Genomic DNA, 13,825 nt, shown 5'->3' with positions numbered 1-13,825 from the left:
CGTCGCGATAACTGTCACCGCCGCAGGATTCTTGGAAGGTGAGAATAGTTTACGCCGTTCCTTCTCTGGGAAGACTGCAGAATTGTCTCTCAACATCAAATGCTGGACTGGAGCTGGTGATGCGGATATAGCGGGGTTATCCAGGTTGACAGCCTATGTGACTGAGGCAGGGTCCTCGACGTCGACAGTCTCGATGCCGACCGTACCTGCTTCGATGGCGGTGGAGTCCTGTACACTGAACGCTACAACGACGTCAGTGAATGGCGACGCAGGAGTTTTTTGAACGTCGAACGAAGACCGCTCAAAGCAGACTTACGCTTCTCCGGCCTCACATTCTCCAAGCCTGAAGCAGCGCGTCTCGACGTCGACTGGTCTTGTGACGGCTCTGACCACCTCGACGGCAATTTGTTCCTCGACGTTGTCGCATGCCGTGCATGTTTCTCAGACACTGAAGAAGAACAATCCGGTATCTGCTTCCTTTTTGATGTTGGAGAAGCAGAACAATGTTGTTTTTTCTCTGACCTGTGCGATTTTTCATAAGAGGAGAACTCTTTAAAAGCATGGGAGCTCCCATGGCCACTTTTTGATCCTTTTCCTCTCTCCAATAAGGCATGCAGTTTTATCTTTTCTCTATCTCGAAGTGTTCTCTTGAAAAACTGCTGGCAATAATAGCACTTCCCTGGATTGTGTGAGGATGGTAAACACACAATACAGAGTGTGGGTCTGACTTTGCCATCTTCTTCCCACAGGAAGGATATTTATTGAACAATGCTGGCATCTCTGAAAGAAAATGTTCTTAAAATTGTCAGAAAACTTAGCCTACAGCCCAAAAACATCGAATGAAGTACGAGAAAATTATCAGGAAACCAATTTCTGATAGGAAACAATCAAAAATTGAGAAGCTCAATGCTTCAGGATCCTCACAGAAGATGCCGGAAAAAATAATGTGGTGCATGATGGAAGCAGGGAGGTCTTAAGGGCACGGTGCCAGTTTATTACTATTGTGGTTTTATCTATCCAGCCTATGGGGTCATTACCTGCTATTACTTGCCCTTTTCTTTGAAAATAAAAGGTTATGTTGGAACACAAGAGGAGTGCATTTTTTGTTGTTGTTTTTTTATGTTTACAGAAATGCTATATAAACTTATTTTTATTTTAAATAAAAAATTAAATGCAATTTGGCATCCTACCCTCTTGAATGATTTTAGGCTGCATCTTTATGTATACAAACACACATATACACACACACACACACACATATACACACACACACATATATACACACACACACACACATACATACACACACACACACACACACACACACACACACACGCAACTTTTGTCAAAGACTGTTTCAGATTTTTTTTAAATTCAACAATGTCTGTTCCTTCAATAAGAAATTAGGTAGGGAACCAGGAAATCGATCATAGGCGATAGATTTCTGCACCATTCTGGCCGTGATGCTAACTGAATGTTTTTGCTAGCAGGTAGAAATGAGACTCGAAATACGTTTTGGATGGTGTTTCTTTAGAAAAACATTTGATGATGGTAGTCACCATCTGTGCAATTTCCTCCACCTTTTTTTTGCTGACTCTCCTGACTAGGTACATCATTTTGAGGGCAGGTGCATTGCAGCCTATGAAATGATGCCGCTCTACAGGTCAAAGGTGTTTTTTTTTCTAACTCTTCAGTCATGCTGCATAGCATGGCTAAAACCCGCTGGCAAAGCCAATAGGTCCCAAAGGCAAGACGGATTGGCTTTGCCATTGCTTGTTTGGGCTATGCGCCCTATATGTCCTCCACCAGTCTTGTTTAAAATTGGCAGCATTAAGCTAGCTTGGTCTTTCTATTACTTACCCTATCATCATCTGAGAAAATCCTCCTACAATTATGTTGACTGATATCAAAGGCTTGATTTGCGGATAGTTGTCCTTCCTTCGGAGTGTTTAATGCTTCCCGGAATGGCTCTTGGTGACACTGGCAGGAAAGTTAATCAAATACCCTATCTCAAAATCAAACCAGAAATTATTTGCTGCCCTCACTCTGACCAAAGCAGATGTGGTTCTTTTTTTAAACTTATTTTTCAAAACCCTGCCACCTCATTACGAGGATATAGAGATCTATAGAAAGAACCTTTAACTGATTTAGGTGGGAAAAAAACCTTCATTGCAAGACACCACAGTAATGAGGAATGACAATCAAATTACAATGAGGCTGTTCATGAGCAAGTCATATGGGTGGTAGATACCTCACTACCCTCAAAGAATAGGGTTGGTAACAACCCCTTGCAGGAAAATTAGAGATGTACAAAATCTGCTAATCTGATAACACAGACAGTGGCTGATAAAGTCCTTACCTGTGAGCGGGACATGGGAAGGGAGATGCCCACTGAACTAGAGCTCATCATTGACAGATTCATGCTCTGGGAGGAGGTCATGGTCCCATGAGCAGGACCCATCATGTCAAACAGATCCGGTTGACTGGAAGATGGTGGAGGCAAAGAGGCAGAGAACAGGTCTGGTTGAGGTATGCCACTGAAAAGGTCCACTGTGGGTGCAACAGGACCAGGGGACACCTGAGAGAAGGTGCTCCAGTCTCCAAATTCTCCATTGCCACTAGCACTTGTACCTGGAACTGAAAAGAAGCACAATTATGCCACAGAAGTAATAATGGAAACACTATGCACCTGCATGAAGTGGATATGTAGCTTGTCTTACATACAGATTGCAGAACATTGAGCACAGGGAATGTTATACAATATCAGCAAAAGCAAATAGAAATTATGCATATAATTTTGGCGAAGACAAAAAGTATGAAGACTCATACAAGAGAAAACAATATGTAATTGAATAAACTCAACAAATATACAATGAACACTCCACAAGTAAAACATCACAACAACGGCAGAGATGTCAAAGAGGAGTAAAGGTAGATGTATTAATGTAATCTGCATATTCTTAAAGGTTTAAATTCGCTCAAGTGTAAAGACAAATTCCCCCAATAGGAGGAAAACATGCTTTTGTCCCTAACTTATAGTACACAGAAAAGTTTACAGATCCTTGGCACAGAAGGGAACTACTTTGTGCATGGATGTGCTCCTTGTGAAATATCAAAATGCTGTCACTCACAGTGAAAGTAGGAAGTGGGCTAACCTGTGATAACATATGCACATGCATGCATGCTCCTAGGAAGGATACACTACTGCTTGGATTGGTGAATACAAATAAATGTAAATTTAATGGCATAAGACATAATATTCCTGTTTCCACTGACTTGCTTTTGTCGAATTTATGTGGCACTTTAAGGAACCATCCTGGCAGATTCAAGTGAAAGAGTGACCACAAACGTTCTAATGCAGAGCTGTTGCATTGCCCTGGTCAGAGAGGCTCACAAAGGCAAAGAACTCATTAATAAATACCTTCATGAATCCTTCTATCGCACTGCAATGGCAAAATTAAACCCAAAACCTACACTTGGAGAAGTGCTGTGGATGTAAATAAGCAGCACCTAAAAGGGTGCAGATTACATGACCAAGTTCATAAGAAAAATATTTATTAGCTTGCTACCACAAAAAGTACAAATATTGATAAAGGAAACCTGAAGAAAATTGGTTTAACTCTTTCTATTTAAGTTGATGGGAGTGACCTGAAATCTAATATTCTCTCACAGGAACAAACTATTAGCACATCCTGGACTACTCTGCAGCTTCACAGGGACGAGTTATCCATAAAGTGTTCTGCAGATGATACATGAACTGGGTGGCATCCCACTGAATCTCTTAATTTTCTTTGGGATTTATACATCTAGAAGGAAATTGAAGGCAGACAGCTTGCTTACCTTTGTCAGACTTGACCTCTCAATAAGATATTTGCAGAAAGTTGTCCAAAATGTGAATTTTTTTAGCAAAATTGTTTAATATGAAACAACGCATTGTTCTTGCCCACTGGAGGATTTTTCCTGAAATGCATTTCTAGTTTATTTTTTGTCTGGGTGGCTTTTCTCCCTACCTCTTGCAAAATGTTTGCTACAGTTTCATCAGTAGTGTATTTCTTTCTGAAAGTGTTTGTTTCAGTGATTCTGTGCTGAGCTTCAAACTCTCTCTCTCTGGCTTTTTCTTCTTAAATATATCTCTGGTGCTCTCTCTAACTTTGTCTCCCTGTTTGGAGATTGTGCGGCTGTCATCCTCACACCTTCAACAAACCTTTTATCTCAAAAGTGCATGCCAGTCAGACTTTTCTTATTATCAGTCTTTGCTTCTCTTGCTCATCCAATTTTTGTCTGTTATGATTTGTAAGCCAGTGTTTTAGGCCGGTCACACTTTGTCTTCCAAGTTAGTATCAAATTCCCATGGGGTTTGTGCAATCTGATTGTCTCTGTGCACTTTTCAGTTCTTTATTGTTGCCCTAGTCAGTTTCTCTGCTTTAGTCATTCTCGGCTTCTGTGACTGTGTGGCTGTTTAGCTTTGTCCCTTTGAGTAAAAGGTGTTTTATCACCTGGTGCGAAGTGAAAAGGTCCAAGTTTGTTTTCTTACTTGAACTGAGAGAACCTTGGAGCTGGAAGAGTTGCACTCTTGCTGTCGCTTCGGACTATTTCTCTTTGTTTTTATGCATTAGTCACTGCTGCAATTTGGAAATGTCTGTGAATCTTCAGCCTAAGTAAATTTTACAAATTTAGAAAATGTAATCACATTCTTAAGCTGATAATCACCAACATATTCCGCAACTTGAAATGAAAACATGGGTCCTTTTCACATGACTGTTGTACCCAACATAAATTATATCCCGCTACTTTTGGATATAGAAAAGTAGCGCCCATGGGCCCTTCAATAGGTTAAAGGGTGCAATTCCTTCATTAGGGGAAAGCTTTATTGCATTGGCAATATATGTAGTTTTCCTGACAAGTTAACATTGAAAGTATGTTGTTTGAAAGCAGAGGCGGGCCATTATGATCACATATGAAAGGTCTGTTAGGTGTTGATATTCTTTAACAGCGATACATTTTGCGATTTTGCACTTTATTAAGCTGTTGCTTTTTGAAAGAATATTGGTTTACTTGCTCATCAATTTCACCGCAATAAGGGACCATTTAGAAAACCCATATCTCTCTAATCGTTTCTTGCTTTTAATAACGATATTGTTAAGCAGTGTTATGAGCCCTACTGCACACAATGAAACCACTGAAATGGGTTTGTGCACCCCTGAAAACTAATGCAACTGCATCTGCTGCACTAGTGCTATCTATCCTCCTGGCCTCAGAGAACACTGAAGTATAAATGCTGAGGTAGCGTTCGGCATAACACACTTGCCTTTCCAAAGTACCTGAAAACTTTTAGTCGTAGGCGCAATTGACAGATTAGTCCAGGATAACCAAAAAGTTCCAGTCCACTTAACAATACATTTCAAAGCATGTCAGAAGACGTGCTATCCATTATTAAATTATTTGGCAGGGACACCACTATGGGGACTATTTCTACAGCAGAGATTTACACATTTCCAGATTTGGTTTCAGGTTTCTCTCCAGGAAAGCAGAGCCTGCTAATGTAGAAACAGGGGTTTGGGTCATATATGGTGTTTATCTTGGTATGAAGCCTTCCGGTGGATCAAGAGGTAAAGTTATGTGGCTGAATGAAACAATTGTTATCACCACACACATTCACAAAACGCTTTTTTGACAAATGAACGGTTGTGTACTGTTTATTCTCGCAGTGCAGTCAAACTAGATGGCTAAATCAAAGAAATTTCTTTTCCTTTCAGATGCTAGGCAGACTGCGATGAGCATGAACTGTTCCTCACGGCCTATCTCAAGGATGCAATGGAAAGGTTTCCATGCAGAGGTAGATATGTAGAGATGAGAAAATGGAATCATAAAAATAGATGGCGTATGTTAGAAGCACACTGCCAGGTGAAATCACAAGTCCGGAAAAGGTACAGCAGAACAGGTGCCGGCATCATATGCCCGAGCCCTGAGGTTGGGGCTACACCTCCTGACATGGCATAGGCCTTGGTCAAAGGCTTTTTTACTATGAATGCACCCCCGACTGACCTCTCCCTGTACCCGTCAGTTTGATAGTGACAGTAAATCAAATGCATGCGTAGTCAGGTCATGTCACAGTACTGGCACTATTACACTCTTCAGGTGGGCCTTGTGAATAGTGAGAAAACTGCATGTTTCAAAACAACAAAGCTGCTGGCAACTCCTCAAATGTCCCTACTCAAAATATAGCATCACTGTGAGGGGGTGGGCGGAAATATAAACTGGCAACTATGATCGAAATAATTGGGGAAAGCCGTGTCATGCTGCATTTATTGGGGCTGTGGCAAGCAATGAAGTGGTGAAGGACAAGCAAAAACAACGACGATTGGGTAAGCAGAAAAAAGTACCCTTATCCAACCACGATCAGAAGAAGGACCCTATTCAAAAAGAAAGCAAAAGACACACAATTGATGGACGGAATGCAGAACAAATCAAAACATTCACCCCCAGTCAAGAGCTCTGGGTTAAATCCATCATTTTTTTGACGGTGGACACTCTTCAGTGCAGACCGCTTTAGCCTTCAATTATACTACTAAAAGTAGTGTGAGCAGTGCTGACGTTTGGGGGGCATGTAAATCACTTTGGCATTTAAATCATTTGGGACTTACTATTTGTTTGTAAATTGTGTTTGTTACCCAGTTTTCTTCACCTATTTTTAATCGCGCCGTTTTTTATTACTTTTTAAATACTTTCCAATTGCTGCATCATACAGTGTTTATACTTACCTTACTGTTGTCGCGTGTGTCCCCGGTCCGCCACGGCAGGTGCCGATTGTGCGGAGGGACGTTAAGGCGTCTATTTCCATTTCCTGTTACCGGCTTGTAAAACGGAACTGCCGGTTGCGTTCTAGTTGATCTTCTTTTTGCTCTCCATATAAGGCTGGGCTGGCAGCGGACGCGCGCGGTAGACACTCTTCAGTGCAGACCGCTTTAGCCTTCAATTATACTACTAAAAGTAATGTGAGCAGTGCTGGCGTTTGGGGGGCATGTAAATCACTTGGGCATTTAAATCATTTGGGACTTACTATTTCTTTGTAAATTGTGTTTGTTACCTCGTTTTCTTCACCTATTTTTAATCGCGCCGTTTTTTACTTTTTAAAAACTTTCCAATTGCTGCATCATACAGTGTTTATACTTACCTTACTGTTGTCGCCTGTGTCCCCGGTCCGCCACGCCAAGTGCCGATTGTGCGGAGGGACGTTAAGGCGTCTATTTCCATTTCCTGTTACCGGCTTGTAAAACGGAACTGCCGGTTGCGTTCTAGTTGATCTTCTTTTTGCTCTCCATATAAGGCGGGGTTGGCTGCGGACGCGCGCAGCGGCGGCGCGCCAAAGGCAAGCCCGTCTGCGCCTGACCGCTGCCTGCTGCCACGTTTTCTGGTTTGTTCTCTTTTTTATTGGTTCTTATCTTGTCAAATTTTTAATCCTTGTGATATCTGGAGTACCTGTTACTTCTCATAACGACTATGATTAAATACTCAAGCCAGGAGTTGAGGGATCTCAATTTTCCACTATGTAAATATCCTGATATACCGGCAGCTATCATTTCAAATGATGTTCGCAAGAGTTCTGGCCCTAAAATATCTGTCCCCTCCTGTGAATTGCGTGTTACCAATTTTCCTAAAATCCCCAAATCATTAAAAGCTCTTTATTTTAATGCTCGTTCTATTCCCAAACATGCTGTGGAAATGTGGAGTCTGATTGACTCGGAACATCCCGACATCTGTTTTATTACAGAAACATGGCTGCATAAGTATGCTTCCCCTGACGTTGTCACTGCCTTTCCCCCACAGTATACTATAACTAGAGTTGATAGGGAACTAAACAGGGGTGGTGGCCTACTTATAGCTGCCACCTCTAATATAAGTGTAATTTCTTTAGAAATTATCCGCACAAATCTAATGGAAATGTGTGTTTTTAAAATTGAGGGTCTGTTAGGTGGTACTTGGCGTGGTGCTTTGGTATATAGGCCCCCTGGCCGTAAATACGACTTTACTCAAAATTTGTTGGAGACAATTGCTCCACATGTACTTGCCTCAGATCGCTTTCTCCTGTTGGGGGATTTTAATTATCATGCTGAACTAGCACTCGACTCCGATACGGAGCAGTTAATCTCGAGTACTAGTACCTTGGAATTGGTGTCGGGGCCAACCCATACGGCCGGACATACGCTGGATTTGTTGTTTACCAATTCCGACCAAATGAAGGTTGAGCTCCCACAGCCATTACTTTGGTCGGATCATAGCCTATCAAGATTTGTTATTCTTGACCACACTGTTAATCCTGTGGCTATGCAGAAAACTTTATGGCGAAGATCCTGGAGCAAAGTTACTTTGCCTATTTTTACTTCCCATTATCGTGTGCCTCAATTCAGCCCTAGGGAAACTATCGATCAAAGAGCAGTTCTTTTAGAAAAGACAATAACCAAGGTGTTGGATACTATTGCTCCTTTTTCTAGAATTAGAGTGGAAACTCGTGTAGCTCCATGGTTTACCGCTCAGTTAAGGACAATAAAGCTCTCTTGCAGGGCGGCAGAGCGGAAATGGAGGAAAACCAAAGACCCCATTGACCGTAAAATATATAAAGATTCTCACCATGAATATATGGAAAACATTAGACAGGCAAAAGTTTCTGCTCCAGCTGTTCAGTTGAATTCTTCTATCTCCCAGGAGCGGATTGATTCTTTGTCTAAATATTTCGAGGATAAGATTACGGATATTCACAACTCCTTTTCTTCTCAACAGACTGTGGGTGTTGTTCTGGGTTCTATTTCCCTGGTTACCTTTGATCCTCCTCACATTATGGAAGAATTTACTCCTTGTAGTTCTGATGGAGTAATGAAGGTTATCATGAAAATTAAATCTGGTTCTCCCACTGATCCTCTACCGGCTAGAATTCTTCCTATCCTGGCTCCTGCTCTATTGGTTTGTCTTACTGACTTATTTAATGAGTCACTGTCTAGGTCTGAAGTTCCTAGAATATGGAAAGCTGCTAGAATTAGGCCTATATTAAAAAAGCCTACTGCGGATCCTAATCTTCTCTCCAACTACCGCCCTATAGAGCTGCTCCCCCACTTTGGTAAGATGCTGGAGTTTCTGGTTAATAAGCAGCTTGTCGACCATTTGGATTGCAATGGGCTGCTTGACCCTTCACAGACTGGCTTTAGAGCAGCCCATAGTACGGAAATAGCCCTGCTGGAAGTGACAGATAACATCAGACGCGCTCTGGATAGAGGGCAGTCTTCTATTCTCGTTCTGTTGGATCTGTCTGCAGCATTTGACACCATCTCCCACAGCATTCTCGAACGTCGACTGTGGGAGATTGGTGTCAGAGGAAAAGCCCTGCTGTGGCTAAAAAAATATCTTTCCGATCGTACTACAATTGTCCAGGTCAATGATACCATCTCTTCTAGCAGATCAGTTAAGATGGGAGTGCCCCAGGGTTCTATTCTGGGCCCTACTCTTTTTAATCTTTATGTGACCCCTCTGGCCGAGGTGATTAGATCCTTTGGTTTTGATGTCGTCTCATACGCAGACGACACTCAGATTCTGATCACCATTGGTCCTGACCCAACAGAAACTAGGCTCCATTTTAAAAACTGTATGTCTCACATTGAGAATTGGATGTGCACTCAATGATCTGATAACTGATGTGGGACTTATTGATGTCTGGCCCAAATTAAGGGGCCTGGATCCAGGATTTACTTATTATTCAGCCCCCCCCCACCAGAAATTCGGTAGGCTTGATTACTTTTTAGCTTCCCCGGTATTATTAAAGGAAGCAAAAATTGAATTATACCCAAGGGTTCTTTCAGATCATAATCCCCTGGTGTTTCAAATTTTTTTGGATGGCATGGAAAGCATAGGTAAAAAATGGACATTTGAAAGGGCTATCCTTTTAGACAAAGAGTATAGAAATGATATGAGAAGCAGAATAAGGGAATTTTTCAGCATTAATAATGGCACTGCATCGCCCGGGGTAGTATGGGACACATTTAAGGCTTGGATACGTGGCGAGACTATTAGCTTTGGTGCGCTTAAAAAGAAGAAACATATTTCGCAAGTTAAGAATTATTATCAGAAGCTTTCTCAGCTGGAAATAGAATTAATAGCTAAAGTGAGAAATAAGACTGAATTAACAGGAACTTTGGATTCAATTTCAGTAACTAAAACTGCTTTAAGTGACCTGTATTTAAATAAATTAGCTGGTATCTATCTAACCAGAAAGCAAGATTGTTACGAATACAGTGAGACGGCTGGGCGACTACTTGCAGTTAAAACCAGGCAACAGATATCTGCTCGACATATAGACCAAATTAAAAATATCAATGGTAATATAATATCTGATGAGAAAGTAGAGAATCTTTTAAAGATTACTATAGGATTTTATATACTGCAGATACAGCAGATACTTTATTGGACGCAGGCTGTGACACTTTTCTGTTACCCAAGGCAAAGTTAACAAATGAGGAGGCATCTCATTTGGGTCTAGAAATTTTGTATGATGAATTACAGAAAGCGTTATTTGATTTACCGTCAGGTAAAGCTATGGGAATAGATGCTATACCACTAGAGTTTTATAAAACTTTTTTTAAGGAGACAAGAAAGGAGTTTTTAGCGCTCTTTAACTCTGTTAAGGGTGGAGAGGTTCCACCGCAGTCCTGGGGGTTGGCAAATATTGTTATATTTTTAAAAAAGGAGAAGGATCCGCTAAATATGGGCTCCTATAGACCAATTACGCTTTTGAACAGTGATACTAAACTATATTCTAAGATCTTTGCTTCACGCCTTAACGGAGTTATGCTACTATTGGTTTCCCGATGGCAGCATGGATTCATTCAGGGAAGGGGGACAGAGGATCATATTAGAAGACTTGTTACATTATTGGATGCCTCCGATGCTACAAAACTTCCTTTAGCGGTTGCCTTTTTAGATGCAGAAAAGGCGTTTGATCGGGTTTCTTGGAGTTATCTGTGGAAATGCTTGGAAGCGAATAATCTAGGTGGAGGCTTTATTAGGGCAATCCAGGTTCTTTACCATAAACCTTCAGCGCAGGTTCAGATTATGGGATGTCTTTCTAAACCTTTTTCTATAGAAAGAGGGACAAGACAAGGTTGCCCATCTTTGCCTTTGCTATATGCGTTATATATGGATCCTTTTCTTAGACTTCTGGAGGCTTCTGAGAATATACCCCCTTTCATTTTTAACAATTCTGCCACGAAAGTCTTGGCATATGCAGATGATGTTGCAATTGTGACCTCGGAATTATCTAATGCATTGGTCGAAGTAGAAACTTTGGCAGAAAATTTTGGCAGAATCTCTGGGTACAAACTTAACAGGGGTAAAACTCAGATCTTATTAAATAAATATCTGGTTTCTACGGATGAAAGAGTAGTAGAGGAGGCAGTGTATCTTGGGATCAGAGTAAAAGCTCAAACGAAGGAAATATTCGATATTAATCTTACCCCTATTATTTTAAAAATCAAGAAGGATATGGGTCGATGGAATAATCTGAAATTATCTATAATAGGGAGATGCAACTTGATCAAAATGATTGTCCTTCAAAAGCTTTTATATATTTTTCGCACAATACCTCTAGAAATTCATAATACATGGTTTCGACAGATTGATCGGGAGATAGCAAGATTTATCTGGTCTTTTAAAAAAATACGGCGTGCAAATTGTTTTTTTAACTCTCCCAGTGGAAAGAGGAGGATTAGGACTACCTGATATTAGACTGTATTATCTAGCAGCGTTATTCAAATACTATTGGCCTATGTTTCGAGCAGATAGCAAAACCTCTCTAATATCGAAAGATATTCCCTCCATATTTGAGATTTTAATGGGTCCGGATGCTAGAGGATGTTTATTAAAAATATATGAGCCTAGTTATTTTAAAAAGACACGATTTAAGATTTTGATTACAGCATATAAAAACTGGACCCATGTTAGAAAAAAACTTGGCATGGGCAGGTTTAGTAGATATACTCCATTCTTAGATAACACTCAGATCTCTGCAACACTATTTGATGGATATTTAGTGAGGTGGATAAAGGTGGGGGTCTGTAGGATCTCGGATCTATTGGCCGGTGATCAACTAGCTACATTTGATATAATTAAAAATAGATTTAATCTCAGCAATAGAAATTTCTTTACATTTTTACAGCTAAGGGACTTTATTACTAAAAAAAGAGGTGGTGTGAAAGGCTATTCTGTGATACCTTTGCTGGGGGCTATTACCAGCGATGCTCCCCCATCAATCTCCCAACTCTATAAAATATTTCTCGAAGAGGTTTTTGATGATATTGAGAAACACTCTGTCAAATGGCAGGAAAGGCTTGAGATTATAGACTCAGGGTGGGAAAGAGCTGTTGTTTTGCCTAATACGGTATTGACCACAGCAAATCTTAGGGCGCAATGTTATAAGAATTTTTTTGATCTTTACATTACTCCTTCGAAAATTGTTAAATGGGGTGGTACGGAGGGTATCCATTGTTTTAGATGCAATGTTTTGGGGGCGGATCTGGTTCATATTTTTTCTACTTGTCTTGTTTTGGATAATTTAAGGCAGGAGGTTACGATATTTTTGCAATATGTCTTGAATAGAAACTTTTTGTTAACCCCTCAACTTATGTTATTGGGTGTATCTACATCAGCTGATAACTGTACGGAGTTTTTGTTTATTGCTATGTCAATACTTAGATTGGGTATTGCCTCCTCGTGGTTAGATCCGCTACCTCCTACTGTTGCAGGGATTCTGCTTATGCACAGAACTATGCGCAGGAACCCAGGCCCTCAGTGAATTGCGGTGTACCAAAAATTCACCTCAGAACCCAGAACCCCCTATCCGGCCAGCATCAGTGTCCCATTCGTTATCCGAGGTTTAACTCGGCGGTCCCAATGTATAGACAACCCAGAACAAGCGACTTAGTATATTTCTCAGGAATGGTGGGAATCAGAAACACCTTTTCGTAATTATTCTCGTACCAGTCCACAACAGACTAAACAGAGACACGGGAAACGTTTAAAGAGTTTATTTTATAAACCTCGTGTCCTAATATGCAGCAGTTTGGCTAACATTAGCAGACAAACGATTAAAATCAAAACCATCAGCATAGTTACAATAGCATAGAAAATGAAAGGAGCAATCATACTAAAATGACAGTGGCTCTAGGCCGCCTTCCTTTCTCTAACACACTAATAGTATTATTAGACTAATAAAAGGTCTCTAGGCTTGAATGGGGAACCCCATACCGTATAGATCAGCTCAGAGAGTTCACATCACAGGATCAGCTATGCTCTGCTCCTAGGAACGCTCTTCTTCCGAATGTGTTGAAAACATGTAACACTGCAATATTAAAAGCATTCGACTTTCAGGTATTTGCAGCTGCGTGCATGTTATGGCTAAACTAGTGGGCCGATCAACCTGAACTCAACAACATGCACAGTCTAGCGATCCAGACTGTTTGTTACACTGTGTACAGACCAAGGTCGCTATTCACTGTTCAAGATGTTAACAACAGACAGTTCTCATGTGAAGCAAAGTCGAGTAAGCATTTCTCAATTCTAATAACATGTGACTACAGTGTTGTGTGCAAAAGCAGCAAAAGCGGCAAGATGGCTTTCTAACATTTAACGCGGTTATGCTAACTTAGCGTTGTACATAGGTAGCTAACGATCATCACTACACTACTTTTGGCCAATGGAAAATGCGTACGCTTCATATATTTAATTTGGAGAAAGCCCTCTATACCCGAAAAGGGAAAAAAGGGAGAATGAAGGGACTTAAGAT

At 40.8% G+C, this 13,825-nt stretch overlaps 1 protein-coding gene across 2 annotated transcripts in view; it reads right to left on the bottom strand.

Moving 5' to 3' along the window:
* CLINT1 (clathrin interactor 1) overlaps nt 1–13,825 on the bottom strand; it is a 565,784-nt gene that overhangs the window by 115,940 nt on the left and 436,019 nt on the right. For both annotated transcript variants that reach the window (XM_085617596.1, XM_085617597.1), the window contains exon 10: nt 2,360–2,637. In XM_085617596.1, the coding sequence (XP_085473722.1) occupies nt 2,360–2,637 (278 nt within the window). The remainder of the gene's footprint in view (nt 1–2,359; nt 2,638–13,825) is intronic.

This window comes from Triturus cristatus, chromosome 7 (genome assembly GCF_964204655.1).
Source record: "Triturus cristatus chromosome 7, aTriCri1.1, whole genome shotgun sequence".
NCBI lineage: Eukaryota > Metazoa > Chordata > Amphibia > Caudata > Salamandridae > Triturus > Triturus cristatus.
This window is presented reverse-complemented; position numbering and strand designations above follow the sequence as displayed.